A 20,815-nucleotide genomic window follows, 5' to 3' on the forward strand; every position below is an offset into this window, starting at 1 on the left:
TCCTCTTGTCTCTGCCACCATTATGCACCACCCCTGCTCTCCTTCCCTCCTCCACCCTGCAGCAAAGACCTCAAGGCTCCAAACTGTGACCAAGACAAACTCATCAGCGCTTTGTAGCTCCACGAAGGTCCCTCCATTGCTCTCCAGGACAGGTTGCTGGTGCACACTGCAAAACCTGGCCATCCAGCAGGAGATGGGCACCGTGCCCTCCCGGTGATGGCTGGAGTTCTTGCTCCCACTACTGTGCCCATAAAGACCATCTGTTTTCCAGCCAGGAAAAGAGACACAAGGATCAGATTGAGCAACAGCTACTTCCAGACAAGCAAAAGGATTTCTATTTTAGCCTCTTACCTGGGGCTAAGCTACAGGTTTGTTCTTAACTGCTTACTTTCCTGCATTTGAAGTACGAATGTATGATCATAGTGCTATTATTCTGTTCAAGTCCAGAACCTGTCTGCCACTTTATTCCTTACACCCCAAAGCAATATCATACAGATGCAGTATCATACAGATGGAAGCTATTGCTGTTTCCCTATTCCTCACCATCCAAAAGACCACTCAGGACACATCAACTTCTCTTTATGGCTTCCACAATGAACACACATAATTGCTGAGCTCTGAAAATTCAGGTTTTATTGACTTTTAACACTGCCTTATGGGTCCTTTGGCCACTGAGAAACAAGCTCTCACTGCGTCTTACCTCTCTTTATCCTCTGCCTCTGTAATTAAGACAACTTTGTGGCCAAAGCCCTTGTATATAAACCACCTGCATTTCATCTGATAGGAAGCAGCAGATTCCTAGCTGGAATGCAAGCACCTGCCTCTTGAAGCTCACTAATCCCACTAATTGGCTCCTCCTCTCCATTTTGCCTCTAAATGCATATTCTGGAGGGTGAAAAGAAGTGCTGCCACCTGCTACCACTTTTTTTTTGTTTATTTTTTTTCATGATTCCCAGTGGATTAACTTCCATGTATTTATTGTGGGCAGAGAAGCTGTTCCCCCTCCAGGTTTATTCTCCACAAGTATCATGTAATGGTTTCCATCCTTGCAGGAGGGACATACGTGGGTCCCAGAGCTGCTTCCCAAATGGACCTCCAGCTGCTGGCACATTTGGGATTTGAGGAGCCTTTAATTCTCCCCCTTTCATTGTATCAGCTAAAGCCTGCCTCTGAGCACATAATACATTATGTTAGTAGGCTGCCACGAGAGATCTCTTGGAGATGTGATTTAATTCAGGAGCTGCCATAGGTGTATGCTATTTATATTATAACTTACTGCTTTCACGATACTGGACTGGTCCCCAGCCTTTGGGAGTCAATCTTCTCTTTGCTTTCCATGCTGTCTGCAGTCCCCAGGAGCATTTGTGTTACTCATTATGCAAACAGAAAGTGTATAAGCAGGTTCTTTAGATCTCCAGTGCCTCCTGGAAGCTTTGCAGTGGGAAGGTACAGACTCATCACAGGTGCCCATGGGAAAAGAAGAATAGAAAATAGACCTCAACTGCAAAATGTTTAGTTTTAAATAACATTTGTAAGGGACTTGGTGTCCCTTCAGCACTGCTAAGGTCATGCATTCTGTAATCCAGGTGAAATACAGCTTTCAACTTAGTTTCTTAATGACAAATGCTAATGGCAAGAGAGGTATTGATAATTCTGCACCAAAATGCTCACTGCTGTTGTCTATTGGCACTGCCACTCCTCACTGTTTTCAGCAATTGCTTTTGGTTGAATTTAGATACTGCCTTCTCACTTGTAGACAGAATGCAGATAAAATTTCAGCAGAGAAGTGAGTTTCAAGGCAAAACACAGAATTTAAGAGCCACTAGCATAAGCATTTTGACGGTTTCTTGGGCTTCTGCCTGTTCAGCTTTGCCTTATTTGGGGCTCAGCCACCTGCAAACTGCTGAATAAGGTGTCTACCAACGTCCCCCTCGGCAGGACACTATATGGAGTAGTGTGACCTGAGCAGGGTGAGGATCGCAGCAATGACACATTGCACCACCAGAAGACAGACACTCTCCTAAATAGAAATGGATTTAGGCACGAGATAGAAATCTCGATTATGCACAAGACAGGAATTCCTCAGACATGTCAGTGGCTCAGGCTCCTGAAGCTGACCCAGAAAATGTGGTTTGGCACCCACAGAGCAGTATCGCTTCTCCCCTCCTGCATATCTTATCCAAATCTTTATTTCCCTCCCTGCCTCCAGGAGAATACCAAATGCTTTTCAATACATACCTCTCGCTGCTAAAAGCAGTGTGGAAACCATCCCTTCATGCACACTTCAGAGCATCACATCTCTGAATGTGCTGTAGGTACAAACCTTACTTAAAAAGAAAAAATAAATCTATTTTAGAAGTAATCAGCATTTGCTCAAACCTGTTTGCCCTCTAGAATGGGCTTCTTACTGCATCCCAACCACTAAGCACCCCAAGCTAGTTTATCATCTCTTTGCCATGACCTTCATCTAACTTCAGCTTTCATACACAGGAGTGAGTTATTTTGATTAACAATGATTGCTTCTTTGCCACACCAATAAATCAACTCAAATAAGAAACTTACCCCTTGTGAGATTTAGAGGAGTTGCTGCCAAGTATTATTGTAAGGTCTTTATTTATTTATCCAATGTGTGCTCTACTCTCAAATGTGCCACCATGAAATCCCTTCCACTATCAATTCCCTTCTGCCTTCTGCAAACATTGCATTTCTCTGTGTTTTCCGTGGAGCTGCTCCATTAACACAGCTGTAAGACTGGTTTGTTTTCTTGTTTGTGCAGAGTCATCAGTGATCATATGAGCAATGTAAGCACAGCAGGAAGATTCAGCTTGCCTGATAATTCTGGCTTTGACAGGAAGGGTTGTGTTAACAACAGCTTGGCAGGCTTGGGAAGAGGGCTTGGAACTGAAGTTGTCGGCAGAGGGGAACCTCAATCAATCCCACTCCTATCAGTTTGATGCCAGTGCCAGCTACAGTACCTCCTACCAAAGTATACTTGTCTTTTACTGCTCTAGACAGTAACCTGTGACAGTTTTCCGCCCGTGTTTTGGATAGTAACAGCCTCATCCTCCCCTCAAGTCCATACAGAAGATAATGAAGTGTTTGGGTGCTTTGGCAAGGAACCATCCAGGGATACTGGATCATGGCCATGGTTTGGCTGCAAGGACAATGACTGATGATTGCGATCAGCAACTTTGAAGCATCCCCTTTTTTTCCAAGTTTACACCAAGAGTTTGGCTTCTCTTGCTGCACCAACTTTAACAGCATATCAGTGTGGTAGAGAAGGAGCACCCCCCCCCCCCCCGTCCCCCCCAAACCAGTGACAGTAAATGCCTATGGATCAACACTTCTGTTGACCTAGAAGCCCTTCATCAATCAGAGACTGAACAGAAGTTACCAATAGCATTTGCCAGATAGTCTTTTCCCTTCTAGGATTAACCAGACATGACGAGCCCCATGTGAGCACCTAGAGCTGGAAGAGCCTCTGGTCCCCCTCACCCCAGCAGTGTCACAGAAAGTGACAGCTGTGGAGGCAGCAAATGGCCACATGGAGAAGTTATAATTACACCTTCACTGATAGGAGCTAGAGCATTGCTGCCACAGCTTTTTGACAGAAGCTCAAGTGCATTATTCATGGGGCTTTTTAAAGTCTGTAATCATGGGAACTGCTTCCTCTACATTTTTAACCACATGGGAAGGATCTCTGAGTACCACTTCAGCTCCCATTTCAGACCAGATGCCATTTGTGTAAATGCAACTGTGTGCTCAAGGAGTTACATTGTGAAAATTCAGAGGAGCTGAGCTTTGAAAAGTTGGCCCAGTCTGGCCAACATTGGAAGGATCTAACCTGAAATCATTCAGAATGACTCTGAAGCAGTTTGGTTTGGAATAATAGCCCTTGCTGACACATCTGCCCTGGGAAACATCCATCTTCTTCAAAAGATCCCTCTTCAGTTCCCTGCCAGCAGCTCGAAGCTGTTGAAGAAGGAGGGATGGACATGGATAGCTCTGTGGCAGTGATGTCCTTGCAGCACTAGATATGCATGAATGATCTCCTGGCCCCATCTTAGCAACAACTCAAAAGGGAGATGGCTTTGATGCCCCTGGTTCAAGGGATCTGCCATGTCACAGGTCACTCTTCAGGACTGCATGGGCAGAGGATCACACCATCAGATTTCACTCGCAAAAGAGTGCGAAAGCACCTTGCTGCTTCCTGGCCTCCTTGCAGGCAGCAATTTTGAGTGTGGGGATGAGGATAACAGGGGTTTGCCATGGGAAAGAAGACTGCAAGTGGTGAAAGAAGCACCTTTTAGCAGTTTCTGCCCATAGCATCCCATAAGCTCAACGACCACGGGCACAGGGGAAGAAGTTTTCAGCAAAGCAAAACTGATGCTGAGACCAGGATCTGCACTTAGAGCTGAGCAGTCATTGCTATGAATTTCATGCCTTCTTCTAACTGGCAACTAGTGAAAACTGAAGCCACCGTATTCTGTGAAAGCAATGCCAGACACAAATACTGTTTTCATGTAGAACCTTGGTGGCATGTGCCAATAAAAGATGAGCATCAGCCACAGATATTGCTTAAGGATATCTTAATGTTGTGTTCACTGCGCATTCTGCAGCCTAATTACACTGCCTTCATTATTAATAATGTACAAACCAAGTAATAATGGATTAAGACAGTTTTCATTATTTTATTTTAGGTCTTTCATAATGTAAGTCAAAACCAGATGGAGAAAAAAGGCAAAAGAAAAATCCTGAGATGTGAAGAGATCATTGCAAACACCAGAATGAGAGATTAAGTATTTCAGAAAAGCAGACATTCCTCTTGCTACCATTATGCCAAAAATAATGGAGACTGACATCATTTGGAAGGGAAATGGAAACAATTGGGGAATATTAATTGGGGCACACATTATGCAGTGATGTGGAATTCCTCTATGCAGAAAGACAGAGAGGAAAGAAGCTGCTATATTCCCTCAGCCTCTGGCAGCCTGTAGCCAGAAAGGGAAGGTCATGCTTGAAAGAGGAGGCAAAGCTCCCCTGCAGTCGGCTGAAGTGTGCTTTCAGCCCTCCTGCTTTTGGGGGATGCATTGTGCATTCACTGCTCTTTCTCTTTCTCTTTCTTTTTGTCTTTTTCTTTCTCTTTCTTTTTCTTTCAAGCTAAAAAATTAGGCTATCTTGACTTTCCCCAGGATACCTACCCCTGTGTTCACAACCCCCCCTTTTCCAATGTACCTGTTAACCCAGCTGCTAGAATATTATAAAGCATATCCGAGACCCAGAAAAACACTTTTTTTTTTTAAATCATTGCAGAAAAATAATTAAATATTGGAAAGCTATTTTGAAAAGAAACTTTTTTTGTTTTCACGTAGTACGTTTATCCCCTTTCCCTCCAGCCATTTGTCTGGAGATTCCTCATGCACAACTAAGCTTTAACCACTAATTCACAGGCCGTGTGAAAAGTCTTATTTTAGGAAGAAACAAGGAAGATGGCCAGTGGGCTTGAGGAAATCACAACCCACGTGTATGGACCTATATTAAGGAAAGAGCACCAAGAAATCCTGCCAACTGCTCCACACGGCTCCCTTTGCCCCTCAAAACCCTCCCTTGCAGACCGCTGCATACCAAGACAGGAGGTGCAAGAGATGCAGTGATGCTAGCAGAAAGCACTACATCACAATGAAGTGATTCAGCACTGTGTCACTCCTTAGTTTACCTTGCTTCATCACTTTGTGGTTGTGCTTGCAAAAGCATCTTCAGCCACTGGAAGATGCTGCACACACTCTGAAGCCAAGAGGGACCATTTTTCAGATGTCTTGCTACAGATCCCCTTTATAGGGGTTATTTAAATGCTTATGATATAGGAGAGAAACTTCAGAGGAATTAGGCTCCTAAACACCTCAGACTGATCTGCCCTGGGAAGTTGGTGCGTGCCAGGATGGAGCAATCCAGCTCTTCTTCAACATCTCCCCCATGTGGCACCAGTAATGTTCACAGTGCTTCGTGCAATGCAATTCATAGTAGGCAATAAATAAGAGCGGATGCCAGGGTTGCTGATGAAGAGGCAACACTTGGTTCTAAATTCACACTTTACTGGCTACCAGCTTTCTTATGCATTAACTTGGTCTTTTCTCCTGGCTCCATCCCACGTGTCATTTCAGGGTTTGGTGCTTTCCCCTTCCATAGAAATAAAGTTGATATATTTGAAGGATCAGGTAATTTCTTTACACAAGCACTTTATTTACCTGGGATACAGATTCAGAGCATGCACACATTTAGGAGAGGAAGTGTGGCATGCTTGAAATCTAATAAAAGTGGGAGTTGGGTGACCGAGCAGCAAATGATTGTTTTTTCCAGCCTCCACATGCTAAAGTGGAGGTTAAGCACGAGCAGCAGGTCAAAAACTGTCAGCACTGCAACAGGATAGTTAAATTAAATTCAAATATCAGAATAAAAAAGTCACGGTTTCCTTATAATGAACATTTTCGTGTAACATTTAACTCAGAGAGTGGCTAATTCCATTTATGTTAATATTAAACTAGCATAGTTTTGTGCTTAATCACTAAGCAACTGAGCTACCATCAGAACTCAGGTTATCTAGCAGTTATCCCACATATACCTTTGGGGCTGAATTCTGACACTGCCCCATTAAAATCCATGGGGAGCTTCCCAAGAGTCCCATGACAGGAGAGTCAAAGATATAAAACCCGACATGTGATTACACGTTAATTGGTCCCAGTCCCATTCATGGTTCCAGTCACACTCAAAGCCTTTTAATTCATGGTAAGCTTGGGCAAGAAATGATAGCACCAATTATTGCGAAGAGGTACCAAGGTGCATTACTTGATATTTATTATTAACAGCATCTTTTAAAGGAATTTTTATCCTAAGGATCTCAAAGCTTTTTTCACATTAATGAACTAAGAGCCTCACACCATCACTGTGAAGTAGGCAAATGCTGTTCCCAACTCACAGATAAATGAGGAGAATCAGAATGATATTACATCATTAAATTCACACAACAGATACAAGACATGTTTTCCAACAGGAACAGCAGATCTGAAGTGATGAAGGGATTTTGCAACCAGTGAATCCATCTCCTTGCTCAGGAAATCTGAGTTCAGAGAAAATCTACTGTTTGTCAAAGCTCTGTGCAAATGGAATCAGACAGAGCGCGTTTAACATGGATGCTTCCACTAGCAAGCAGCTTAGCCTATAGCCTAGAAGGAGTTAAAGCCTAAAGGAGTACAACATCTGGACAAGATCTGCTGCCAGGGTTAACTCGCATGACTGTTTGGAATAGTTCTGCCTCTTTTAGCAGGAATAGCAGACCCAGGATGCTCTTTGGAAAACCAGCTCTTCCGTTTAAATTTGCTTTCAAAACCAAGACAGACTTTGCTTTGCCAAACGAGTTCCCTACCCAGCATCTGAGGGATGAATGCAAAGCAATCAGTTAATTTTTACCAAGCAAGCACTTACAGCAAGCGTCGAGAGATGGGGGGAGAACGCAGAGGCTGCTCTATCTCACAGAGCCATTCAGTAGTTAGTAGTTTTATCAAGACAACATAAAAATGTAAAGCTTGGCTGGCTCACACCTCCCAGCTGGGCTCAGCTTTGATGACCCCTGAGCTTACAGGTTGGAGGGAAAGTTTGCAGCTGGCTCAAGAGAAGGAATTGCTTGGTCATGGAGCTCTTGGGCTTCTTGGTGGCTTCTGACAGTGACACAGTACTGATGCAGTTTGCTTTGGGGTCTTTGTGGGGTTTTCTTTTGCTTATTGGTTAACTAGAAACGGAGCAAGAGACTCTCCAGGCAGAAGAAAACGTATTGAGCACTTGAAGACTTAGGAAAAAAGTGTTTTATTCCCTCCATGTCCTTCATGTCTGCTTACCGAGCACAGAGTGAAGCTGACTGGGATTTTGTTTCATTTGTTGGCTGAACAACTGGGGTTTTCTTGTCTTATTAAGTGAAACTCTGCATTGCTGTTAAAGTGCTGCGATAGCAGATACACTCTCGGCTCCCCTAATTGCTGCTTCTACATTTAGGAAGATCCTTATCGTTTCTCTCTCATTAACACTTGCAGAGCTTTTTACACACCCCCACACGCACACACCCCCACCATGAACATACATCACAGATCAAGTGACACAAAATTGTCATCATCTTCTTTGGCATTCAACAGGACTCTGCATTTGAAGCACTCTGTCCTGGACCCCCTGCTCAGAGGTGTGAGGGCATTTTGTGGTTGAAGGTAGCGGAGAAATTGAAATTACCTGGGTACCTACTGGGTATCTACTATCTCCCTGCAGAGATCTCAGCTTCTTTATACATTTCCTCTTTTACTCAGCCTTGGTTCCCCTCTCACTCAAATAAAGGTGTCTATCTTGTTTTCTCAAGTGCTATATCCTTTAATATATTTACAGGTATGTGTATCTCTCTCTCTCTGAAGCCCAGTGCTGACATGCTGATATGTAACATCTGACTTTGACCTCTCCACTGGCACGACCATTCTCTCTTGCTGACCTCCACACCGTAATGAAAACATAAAAGTCAATACTAATTTATAAGCAATTATATGAATAATAGACCTGTTGAGAGTCTCACTCCCGTACCCTTTACACATGAGGTTATGGTCTCCTCTTTGTGTAAGCGTCTGGGGTTTTTTTAAGTCTACTCTTGCACGGCTGCAAATAATGAAACATTTCTGAGCTTTCAACCACAATATCAAACCTAACTCAGAAAAATGAGGATTTTTCAGTACAGCATTTTCCTTTGGTGTTTTTTAGTTCCAAAGGAAAGCAAAATATGGAAGAGGGAGAATGAAATCAGAACCAACCCGATGTCGCAGCACTAAAGCATCGTGTACCCAGTGCATTACCATCAGCTCCAATCTTACAGGACTTGGGTGGTAGTAAATGTAATGTTGCTTTTCAGTACCATTACTTAGTGTCATGAACATTTTGTTGCAGCGACGGTAGGCAAGAGAATCCATCCTTTGCATCGTCCCAGGCTTGCCCCCACTGTGACAGAGTTTTCTATCCCCTCCTAAGTTCTGCTTCATTTCCAGAATCAGATCATTTAAGCTGACCTTCCCCCTCATCCCAGTGCTCAGCCCTGCGATACAATGACTGCACAGCTCTGCAGCAACAGAGCAAAGCACACTGAGAACTGCAACACACGCTGCACACACAGGCAAGGAGCAAATGGAGACACAGCACCACAGCAGAGGGATGGCAGGAACCTCAGCCACAACAAGCACCTGCTCGTGAGGAACCAGCTGAACTGTGGTTCTCTTCATGATGCAGTTATGTTTTGTGCAGATAAGGATTTGACACATTCAAGACATCTCTTTTTTTCCCAGTCCTGGGGGAGGATGGGATCAGAGTCTGGCCAGGGTACAGCAGTACTTACATGACCACAGTGACCCTCAGATGACAACCCTGCTAAGCAGTGACACTGAAAATGTACAGCAACAACTATCCTTATCCAGCACCAAAGGCTCAACACACGTATTGGTGTCAGACAGATGAAAACATGGGCCAGATCTCCTCCTCCCGTGCTAGCTAAATGCCAAGAGCATATAACATTCAAGAGGATCACAGCTCCTACCAAGCCCCACCATTTGTGGGTGACTCTCGATGCACAGAGCTGTGCTGGTAAAGACTGCAGCAGGAATGTTACAGCACACCTATTTTAAGGGTATCTTTGATCTCCCCTCATTATACAGCATGTCATTCTCCAAAGAAATTGAACTAAGAGAGACAGTCCACAAATCAATTTTTACTCTCCCTGCGCATGAAGAGAGGCAGTGGGTTGTCAGCTACATGCTTAGGGACAGGCACGGCAAACAGCGCTCACGTCACATATGCTAATGATGTCATTAGGCACAACATGGTCCTTGATGAAGCTTGCTAGGCTGTGTTTTAACTTCTTACCCTTCAACAAGAGCAAGAGCCTTTTCAGCTCCCTTTCAGACTAGACCTAGCGGTATCATTAGAAACTTGGAAGTGGCTAACAAGATTTCTTCTTAGGGGAATGGGACGGCAAGATTAATGTAAAAAAATACAACATGAAGAGCAGCAGGTTTGGTTTTCAGGCTTTCCCTTAAATACATCCTGATTTTAACTGAAGCTTTTTTCCAAGGCAAACCAGCTTACAAAATGTGAACGCTGACATACATGACTGCCAACTGACAATTGCATTTTGGTAATATTTCATGACAAAGAATTAGCATCATACCTATTTCTGCAGGTTCTAAAACACATCAGTGTGGTAAGAATGCTTTCAGAACTTGAATAATGCAAGTTTATCAGAACAAAGAACAAATCCTCCCTTCCCTTTTCTGCCTGTTGGTGTTAATATGACCCACTCGTGTGAAAATAGAGGTCCTGAGGTTTTGCTCCTGAAGCGTGGTCTGCTAAAAATCAGAGGAGCAGATGGTGGTAAGTGTTTAACTAGCACTCAAAACATTGCAACAACATGTCTGGGTTTGTACAACAGACCTCCACAGAAAACAGGAATTCTCTTTAAAGGTCAGTTGATGAAATAGCACTGTACTGCTATTAGTTCTGCAGCTGTTATCACAGCCCTCTCAGCAGTAGCTGCCTTGGAAAGACAAGAGACAGCACTGCAGAAAAAAATAGTATGGAAAACAGCTCAAGAAATATGTGGGTTTTTTAAGTGAGAAAAGAAATGGATACTCCTCAGGACGAGAAAGACAAGGAGATGCTGGAGAGGGTCCAGCCGAGGCCACAGGGATGCTCAGGGCTCTGGAGCATCTCTCTCATGAGGAGAGATTGCAGGAGCTGGGCCTGCTTAGTGCAGACAAGAGCAGCCTGAGAGGGGATCTCATCACTGCACATCAATATCTCAAAGGTGGGTGCCAGCAGGATGGTGCCAGACTCTTTCCAGTGGTGCTCAGCGACAGGATGAGGAGCAATGGCCATAAACTAAACCACAGCAAGTTCCACTTCAACATGAGCAAGAACATCTTTCCATTGAGGGTGGCAGAGCCCTGGCACAGGCTGCCCAGGGGGGCTGTGGAGTCTCCTTCTCTGGAACCATCCCAAAGCCGCCTGGATATGTTCTTGTGTGCCCTGCTTTGGGTGGTCCTGCACTACCTACAGACCTGCCTTGGCAGACACTTGCTAAAGGTTTGTCCCACTAGTTAATGAAAGCTTGGAGCCATTTTATCCACAGCGAAGTGTTGGAACACTTAAGGAAAAATAAACAAAACTTCTAAATGTAAATGAAAGAGATCTTTCCCCTCTGATTCTGGGGCAATGGCCATACTATTTTGTTCACAACTTATGCTACAAGTACCGCTACATTTATTTTCTGTCTTTGCCTAAGAAAGAAATTACCCTCTTGGCGGAGAAGTGGTTGAATATCTACATCCTCATGCTCTCATACCTACTCAACAACTGAAATGCAGCTGAAGCCAGGTGTCCTAGAAGGTTACTAAGATAATCTTGCTCTTAAGTCATCATTTTTGGTATGATTGCTTCTGAAAGGTCGAGTCCAAACCAAAAGATTGTGTCTATTTATAACTTCTATAACAAGACCTAAGATGGCCCAGGCAATAATCACACCACTGTTAGGAAAGGAACTGAATGAAAAGATAGTGTTTCTCCCAAAGAACTTAAAATCCACTTGAAGTCAATTAAACACTTTATGGAAGCAATTAAATGTACTGCGCTTCCTGCAAGCTTGGCTTTTAAGGTCAGGCATCCAGAAAAATTACATGTGTTCTCCCATATAAGAGAGAACATTACCCTGCGTCTAAGGCTGATGCTGGTGCCTGGATAGACCTTTTCAATTCATTAGGCAAATTGCTTGGGCAAACTGCTACATTAGAGCTGCTGCATATGACTCAGCCCTTAGAATGTGATGTTCCTCCTGCTCCATGCCAGCTAAGCCTCTCGCAATAGCAATTAGAAACAGAAAGTCAAGTAAAAGAAAACAAACCAAGAAGCAATTTAGGCAAAGCTGAGGGGAGATTTACAGTTTGAGGGTGTAATGGATTCACCTCACGTGTGTCTCAGAAGCAATAAATCCTGCTTAGGGAAACGTCTGAGGAAAAAACACTGCTAGGCTATAAAACTCCACCTCTGAGGATTATAAAACAACATGCACAGAGCAAACATCCTTTCTGAGGATAATAGGACTGTCAGAAGTGATTGACAACAATGACAATCTATCATAGGCTGCCGTAGCCCTGCAGCAGCATCTTGCACAGGGCTGTCTGGCAGAAGTGAATTGTTTATTCATTCCTATACCATGTGGAGGATGGAACATGTCATAGAATAAGTGCACCTTTTCTTTCCATCTGCTTTTATGCACCCACATTATCTAAGTACACCTTTTAGTTCATATAACACTGTCTCAATTTTCCCCTCAGATTTCTCCCCCTTTCAGCTCCGCTATGCAGATGATGACTTGCTAAGCACAGCTTAGAGGAAGGTGATGCCTTTCTACCTCCAGCCTGACATCAGGAAGCTGCTGCAAACCTGAAATAAATATGAGAAAGGAGCAATGTGGCTGCAGAGCTCCTACCCTCACTCAAAGGGAGGGTGATGCTCCCTTTCCAGAGCTCTGTGAGCCCAGCCGCAAGCATGCAGCTCAGTGAGCAGTCCCTCCAATGGGGTATTTTCATGATGAGGAAATCCTATCCGGGGTGCTTAATGGATGGAGACCACCAGGGGCAAGAGATCCCCACCGATTGTAATGACTTTCATTAAATCACTCTCTTCCCTGGGCAGAATCTGAGCTGACAGCCTATTGCTGAGAGACTCCACAGAGCTTATTACCTAGCCCCGTGTGCAGTTTAATACTGCTGATGGGGCTGCCATAGCAGCAGCCTCCTCTCTGCCAGCTCCCAGCACCATGCTCACACTCATCCTGCCAGTGCTTACTTCAGTTGACACTGATGACATTTATGGAGGCAGGAAGAGTGCAAAATATGCAAGGGAATGCCCCATTTCCCAGGGAGAAAGCCCTATCATCTATGGGAGATGCGATGATTTTTCCCCCCATTTTATCTGTTTCTCTATCCCATGCTTAGCAATAAGTGACATCCAGCATGGCAGATTTCTCCTATAAAGCCATAGTCACTACCACCATAGGTGCTTGTACACCACTACTGCAAAAACTGAGGCATGAAAATCAGTAAAAAGTAGAGTAAATTGGCAAAACAGATGGGCAAAGAGGTTCATCCAAGAAGCCAAGGGAGAAATAAATATGGCCTAATGAAGGGACTGGGCTGACTCCCAGGAGCATGGAGTTCACATTCGGACTATCAGAAAATACAGCTGTGAAACCCTGAACAGCCCCTCCAGTGCTTCTGTTGCTCTTCTCCATGCTGATAAGCATCCTTGTTATTCCACCCTCTCAGTGCAGCTTCACAGGCAGATGCACATGGTCCCCAGCGCAGCCTGGTCCAAAACTGCTCACAGCATTTTCCATAGTGGAAAACTATGTTTGACTGATTTCATGATTCATCTTAAGCCAGAAAAATGACTCAAGATCAAAGTTAGAGCCATGGTAGATCTTCTGGCCTGCTGGTGCCCAGGCAGGGTTATTAAACTTCGTGTAATTTCTTCCCACATCATAAAGACAGAACATGGGACATCATCCCCACTGGCTGTGCTTTCAAAGCAGATTCATAGTGTCAGAAGTGAGAAACGGCCATTAACTGTCCCCTTTGCTCCATCACTTCTAGTGGGTTAGCAGTCCAGCTAATTCCTACCCAAAACTTCAAGCTGGATGTTCTCTCCTCAGATTATTTACCAGCCAAAATCAGGTCCACACCAAGAGAGGAGAAAAGGGAGTAAAAGGTTCAAGCACTGGATTTCAGCTTATCTGTGCACAGAGCCTTGCACAATCAATCTTGGTTAGAGCTGCAGGGCTCCATCTTCCCATAAAAAACACTAGCTGGGAAGAAATGAGATCAGGTCAGGAAAGGGAAATAATTGCATTGGTGATGTTTTTTCCTCCTGTGTAATTAGAGCCATAGGGCACTCTGCAGTCAGGGTCGGTAAGTACTTTATATGCACACACTGGTGGTGATATTCCTGTTTAGGTAGCTTGCTGCCAGCCACATGTTTCCTCATTTTATTGGGGTTTTTTTGTACTTGATGCTGTCACTTGTTTAGTTCCATCCTTTTACTCACCACTACCACTTCTCACCCTGTCATCCTTCCAACCTGGAACTCTCAGGCAGAAAACAGTCCTGTCCTTTCTGGGAAGTGATCCAGGATCCCCGCACATCAGGAGGATGCAGGAGCACTTGACATTTCCCCACTGTTAATAGCATTTCCTTAATCAGTCACTCTATCACAGGCACTTAACATGTATTCAGGACAACTGGTAAGTAACAGAGCAATTCTCAAGTGCTAAAAAAGGATTCCTGCACAAAGAGATTATCAATAGGTGTGTTTTTTTCCCATATTTATTTTAATCTGCAAGATGCAGATGCCTGTAAGCACCTGCCTACTCTCCTGCCTGACTCCCCAGTGTATTCCCACCTCCAGCACAGGCTATGGGAGCAAATCCAAATTCACAATCTAACCTTTTGTGTTCTCTGTGACATTTCAGCAGCATTCTGTCCATTGGTTTGGGGTAAATGGAGGTGACTTGTCTCAAGACATACCACAGGGACATAAACACCATACTCATAGAAATGAAACCCTGAGCACAGTTGTAATGGTTCGCTGTGCATTCCACAGCCTCCACAGCCTGGATTGACTCCCCGTGCAAATATATCCAACATTAAAACACATATGCCACTAATAGCAGGGATCCCCAGGCCACTTCTTGCATGCACCAAGAACTCTACCAGCCAAAGTAATTAGAACCAAAGGCTTTGAAAGTGAGAGAAACAGATAAGAGAACCACCAGACTCCACATGGGAGGATATGGGAGTAAAACACAAAAATACATAGCTTTCTCTGCTTGCATCCTCCATTTGGACACTTGTAAAGTGCTGGCAGCAAGTGACAGGAACCTGGGCTCTGGGGTCGCATTGCTTAAAGGAGCACTGGTAATTGCAGTAACACTACCAGCACTGACAAGTGCTGATACTTGCAACGGCAAGGCAGCGTTAGCACAGGATAGCAATCAGGAAAACTCTGAAGATTATTATTTTGCTAAACCTTATAGGAATAATATCCTCCTCTTCTATTTGCTTGTTACACATTTATCAAGAGGCAATGAGCATAAACTGCAACATGGGAAATACCAATAAGATGTTCACAAGACCAAAATATCCCCCATGAGAGTGGTCCTAGCGTGGGGGCCAAACTGTGTGATCCCAGCTCTGGAGAGCTCAGGACAGTCTCAGACCTGCTTTGTGAGGGTTTAGGGCTTACCAGAAGAGAAAGGGAGGGAGAACACCCTGTTTCCAAAACATCCCTCCACTACAAGCTGCCATTTTCCATCCAGGCTTTACAAATAAAGACCAAAAGGGAATATATATACTGAATATTTCAAAGGGGTCTTTTTTATAGGATGAAGGAAGCACACGAGAATGCAGGAAACCTGCAGAGATTTTATGTCAAAGCAGCAGAGGCACAAAGAAACATCTGCACATTGTTTCATGACTTCTAACTGGCGTTTCAGAGCATGGCTAAACCAACAGCTCAGTTATGTGTCTGGCACTTCTAAAACTGGCATTTAGCACAGATGCTCAGTGGCAAAATGACTTTCTTTTGCTAGGGCTGATGCTGGATTCCCATCAATGGGTATTGCTTCATTTTCCTCCTGAAACGTCAGAGCAATGCTCAACCCTAAATCTGAGATCCAGGCCCATCCCAAGCAACATGCTCCAACCACTGAGAGGCCTTTCACACAGCTGCAGATTTCAGGAGCCAAAGACAGTTTTAAACAAGAGTGAGGGACTAATGTTTTCCACTGGTAAAACTGCCCATGAAAATGATGTACTGCCTCTGGATCTATGTAATGTGCCTTCCTTGTGTCCTAACAAATGGGAGTTTATTGATTTCCTACCTGTGCATCCATAAGAAGGTGCCTCATCAACATCATGGCATTTTTGAGAGATTCCTTCTCGCTGGGCAAAAAGGCATCTTCATCTTCATCCAGTGTTTTTGACTTGTTGACGATGAAATGGGAGATCTGGTCATTCAAGGAATGAAGCGACTCCACAGCTGCAAAGACAGAGAGGGAAAGCAAAAAGGGAATGAAACTGTGCTGGAAGGAGCCGACACCATTTCTCAGTTTGAGAACCCATACAACCGGCTTTGGAAAGGTGTAGCTGGAAAATGGTGCCCATGACCTCCCTTTCCCTCTCTGCTGAGAATGCCATCAAAGGCATGGTAAAGACCAGTGACTGCCATTAAGTCCAATACTGATGGAGACCTGCAGCAACAGCAACAAGGTGATACAGTCTAAATTAATACTATAGAGGTAACACTAAGTGAACATTACAGTGTTAATTTTTGGTTACTTCCAGATATCAAGCAGACTCAATTAGAACCCAAGCACCTCAGTCTCAGTGCTCTCCCAGCCAAGTCACATCCAGTCAGTTTTCCCTATGTGATATGGTTTTGCAGCACCAAAATTGTATTTTCAATAGTAAATGCATGCTGCAGCAGGCATGAGGGTTATGAAAGTACTGAGTTATTGCTCTAAGGATCAATAATTATAAATAACCAATAGGTACACGTGCATCTAAAGCTAACTCTAAGATTTAAGATTATATCCCAGTAGTAGCTAAGGGAATATATGGATGGGAACAAGTTGCACTGAAAATTTCTGAAACGGAATAGTTGGTTACAAAGAATACTTTTCATAAGTTTGTCCCATGTTGGCATTCATAAAAGTCAGTTGAAACTAAAGATCCTTTCTGTGAAGAAGCCACCCATAAGCCTTGTCTCCTAGGATATGGCAGCTGTAGTGTATAGCTGGGAAGAAATAAATTGCCAAGTAACAGCTCATTGCTAGAGTTAAAGTAAGAAAAAAAAGGTCTCCTGGCTCCCAGCTCAGAAACCTGCTCCCTGCAGTGTGCTGGAACCCACAACTCGAGACTACATGAAGGCAGAAGCCAGAAAAACCGTCTTTTTGTTACCTAGGGTCTGCAGAGCGCAAGACAAACAACTAAAATACTGGTCATTTACTTTATTCAGTTATAGGTCATTGAAACACTGTTAGTCTTTTAAATCCTCCTTCCCAGGGTCAAGCCCCAGGTATTATGCATGGGATTCTGCTCCCAGTCATGCATAGCAGAAATCACCAGCTCCACGGCTCACAGGAGTCCTCCAGCAATTCCACGCACTTTATGATGCTGCAGTTTACACAGGCTGTAATACCAAGACTAATGACAAAATATGTTTCTTCTGCCCAATGAAAAGCTTTGCTTTGCTACAGATTTGAAAGCTCTACCATGCAAATTGCTTTTAATCTATCCCAAGGCTGGAGTTTTCATTTTACTGTAGGCTCATTAAGCAAATGAGGCTCCAGTAACTGGTCAGTGTATTTTCTTCCTGCCAGTGGTTGATGCAGCGAAGCCCTTTGATAAGTTTGCAGCTCAAAGTAACACATCACTGTCACACACACTGAACTGTGCTCCAGCTGTACATACTGCAAAGCCTGATTTGATCAGGCTGTTTGTGAATAAGGCAATGAGTTATTTAGGACTCTTTTGACAGAGTGATTTTAAGAACACGAGGCAACTGAAATACACTCGACCTAGTTCTGTCCAAAGAAGATCTTACCACAGGATTCAGAGTAGTAGAGATTAGCCAGAAGCCATACTCATTCAAGAACAAATCTTCCCCAGACAAAGGTTGATAACAGAAACCAGGTGTCTCCAAAATGCAAGAGTGAAAGGACAGAATCCTCCTTACTGAAAATACATTTTATGGGGGATTGGGAGGATTTCCCAGGCTTGGGGTATTCATGTACATCACCACTAATAGAAAAGGTATTTGAGGCTCACTGTGATGATGTCTCCATTGTAAACCATACCATCAATCATATTCAAGATAAGGGCTTTGCAATGACTAAATGAACCAGCTTCAGCTTTCCCAAGCATACAGCACATGGGCTTAGGGTGGCAGTGGGTCACACACAGGCACTGGGAAAGCATAGAGACTGCAGCCCAGCAGCCTGGACAGCACTGGGATTCTTAGCCTGAGCCAAACATAGAATTTCAGGTTTGCAAGTTGTTCCACCCAGCAAAAGAGGCTTGCTCCCTCTGTATAAAAGCTACTGAGTCCTGCAGCCATGGCACCTTCAAGGTACAGCAAACCAGCACAGTGACAAGTATATCACTGGGGTGGATAGTGTACTAAGCTGGTCATGTTCCTCTTCTGACTGTCAGATGCTGCAAGGGCTGGAGCAGCTCTGCTCTGGAGCCAGGCTGAGAGAGCTGGGCTGGGGCAGCCTGGAGAAGAGAAGGCTCCTGAAGGGGAGACCTTAGAGCAGCTCCAGTGCCTAAAGGGGCTGCAGGAAAGCTGGAGAGGGGCTTGGGACAAGGGCCTGTAGGGACAGGCCAAGGGGAATGGCTTGAACCTGCCCGAGGGGAGACTGAGCTGAGCTCTTAGGCAGAAGCTCTTCCCTGTGAGGGTGCTGAGGCGCTGGCACAGGGTGCCCAGAGAAGCTGTGGCTGCCCCATCCCTGGCAGTGTTCAAGGCCAGGTTGGACACAGGGGCTTGGAGCAAGCTGCTCCAGTGGAAGGGGTCCCTGCCTGTGGCAGGGGTTGGAGCTGGATGAGCTTTGAGGTCTCTTCCAACACAAACCAGTCTGATTCTACAATTTAAGTAAAGTAACACATGACCATCAACACATTTGGGAAGTTTTTCCAATATCACAGTTTCTTTCTGCACAGTTTATCATATTGACTGTGTGACATCTGGGTCTCTTCCATAGTACTCAGTCCTGGTCATTGCCAGAAAGATCTGAGGGCTTGGATGCATCTCATGCTGCCCTCCCCCTGCACTGCAGTGATTACAGAGCACATGCCTAAAAGCTGCATTTTCCTCCCACACTCTCCCGTCCCAGTTTTACAAATGTATTTCTCTCTTGCTTTCTACCTCTGAGGTTAAACTGGACAAGATAAAGAGCCCTTACTGACAATTCCATACAGGCTGGTTTTGTTTAGTTCAGTACGTCAATACCTCATTTACAGCTGAACAAAACAAGAAGATGAAGGAGCCTTCAAGAAACACTGCCCCCAGCCAAAACATTTCAGTGCTGCTCTCCAGAGCAAAACTTGCTGATAACATGCAGGCAAAAGTCACCTGTGCCACAAATCCTCCCTCATCACGTAGTCAGCAACTCCCAGACTGGGGGGACCAAGCAGCAGATCCACCATCAGTCCCTGCTTTCACTCAAGATGCATGATCCATTGGAACAGAGGGAGACAGAAGTGGAACTCGTGGGTACACATAGTGCAAATGAAGACATAAAACTGCAATCATACAATCATAGACTGGTTTGGGGTGAGAAGGACCTTAAGATCATCCAGTTCCATATCCCTGCCATGGGAAGGGATACCTCGCCTGTGGGTGTGCTAATTGTTCAGTAGGGTCCTTGCATTGCCTGTTGGCTCCTGGTGTCCTCCTGGGTGTATTTTGACAACACACACATCCTGCACCAATGTCAGGGACAACATTTCCTCTGGAAAGTCTCCGCATCCATTTACCATACTCAGGCATCTAAAAGTTTAAGCACTTTCTCTTTTCTGAGGCCCATTAGCATGGGTTTGTTCACACCATTATAAATAAAGGTCTGTCAGCATTTCTATTATACATCTCTGCAAGTCAGGCAGAAGGATTCATTCCAGCGCAGAGGGTGGTGCTGATGTGATTTTCTTTTCTCCCCTCTAACGAAAAGGGAAGTGAGGAACCAAAAGCCACACAAAGCTTTTGCCGCCTTAGAGAATTTTTATTTCTTGAAAGAAAGAAAACCAGGGCTTAGCATTCCTCCATTCACAGGCACACAAGGATTTCTCCAGCACTTCTCACTTCCCAAAATCAGTTTTACCAAGAATTTGATGGCCTGCAAGCAAAAGCTTAGACCTGTCTTGACAACATAATAATTCTACTGAAGGGGGAGACCTATGTACATCACACGCTATCGCATATCACAAGCCAGGCCACCATCATGCTTGTAAACCAACCATCTCCTCATGCATTAATGCACACGAAGCCAGAGGTACCTGACAGCAATGCTCTGCTGTGGATACAGGAGAGCTGAGTTTCTCCAAGTCACCATGAAGCAATCATTCTGGAACTGTATGTCCTCACACCAGCCAACACTCAAAACCCTCAGGCAGTGTTCAGGGCCAGGTTGGACAGAGCCTTGGGCGACATGGTCTAGTGTGAGGTGTCCCTGCCCATGGCAGGGGGTTGGAACTGGATGATCCTAAGGTCATTTCCAATCCAGACCATTCTATAATTCTATGAAGCTGTAGGCTTCCCATACACAATTGCAGCAGGTATATGGCTACATGCAGGCAGCAGCAGATTTAATTTTCTTATCACTCCTAGGCTGCACTAGCATCTCTATCAGACACGTCAGTCCTGAAAGCCATCTTCCCAACACAAGTATTTATTTATCCCATCCTTTCTGACCAATGCAGAATTGAAGACAGAGAAATTCCTTTATCCCCTGAAATTCTGGCTTGAGCCAGAAGCCCACATCTGCTTTCAGTAATATGAATGTATACCAGAGTTCTCCTCCTTGAGCTAATGGCTTCCTGCCAGATTCACACTGACTGTGACCAGGAATGGGTACGTGGAGCAGTTCTTCCATCTTTGTGATGTTAAAGTAATTCAATCCACACAAAATTTAGGTTAT

The 20,815-nt window shown here is 44.5% G+C and overlaps 1 protein-coding gene across 1 annotated transcript in view; it reads right to left on the bottom strand.

Annotated features, from left to right (window-relative positions):
- KAZN (kazrin, periplakin interacting protein) overlaps positions 1–20,815 on the bottom strand; it is a 216,679-nt gene that overhangs the window by 143,979 nt on the left and 51,885 nt on the right. The window contains exon 2 of the mRNA XM_061369503.1: positions 16,004–16,161. Coding sequence (XP_061225487.1) covers positions 16,004–16,161 — 158 coding nt within the window. The remainder of the gene's footprint in view (positions 1–16,003; positions 16,162–20,815) is intronic.

The sequence above is a fragment of the Neopsephotus bourkii genome, unplaced genomic scaffold (genome assembly GCF_033783945.1).
Source record: "Neopsephotus bourkii isolate Nb327-2 ecotype Australia unplaced genomic scaffold, CSIRO-AGI_Nbou_v1 NB_1500, whole genome shotgun sequence".
Classification (NCBI taxonomy): Eukaryota; Metazoa; Chordata; class Aves; order Psittaciformes; family Psittacidae; genus Neopsephotus; species Neopsephotus bourkii.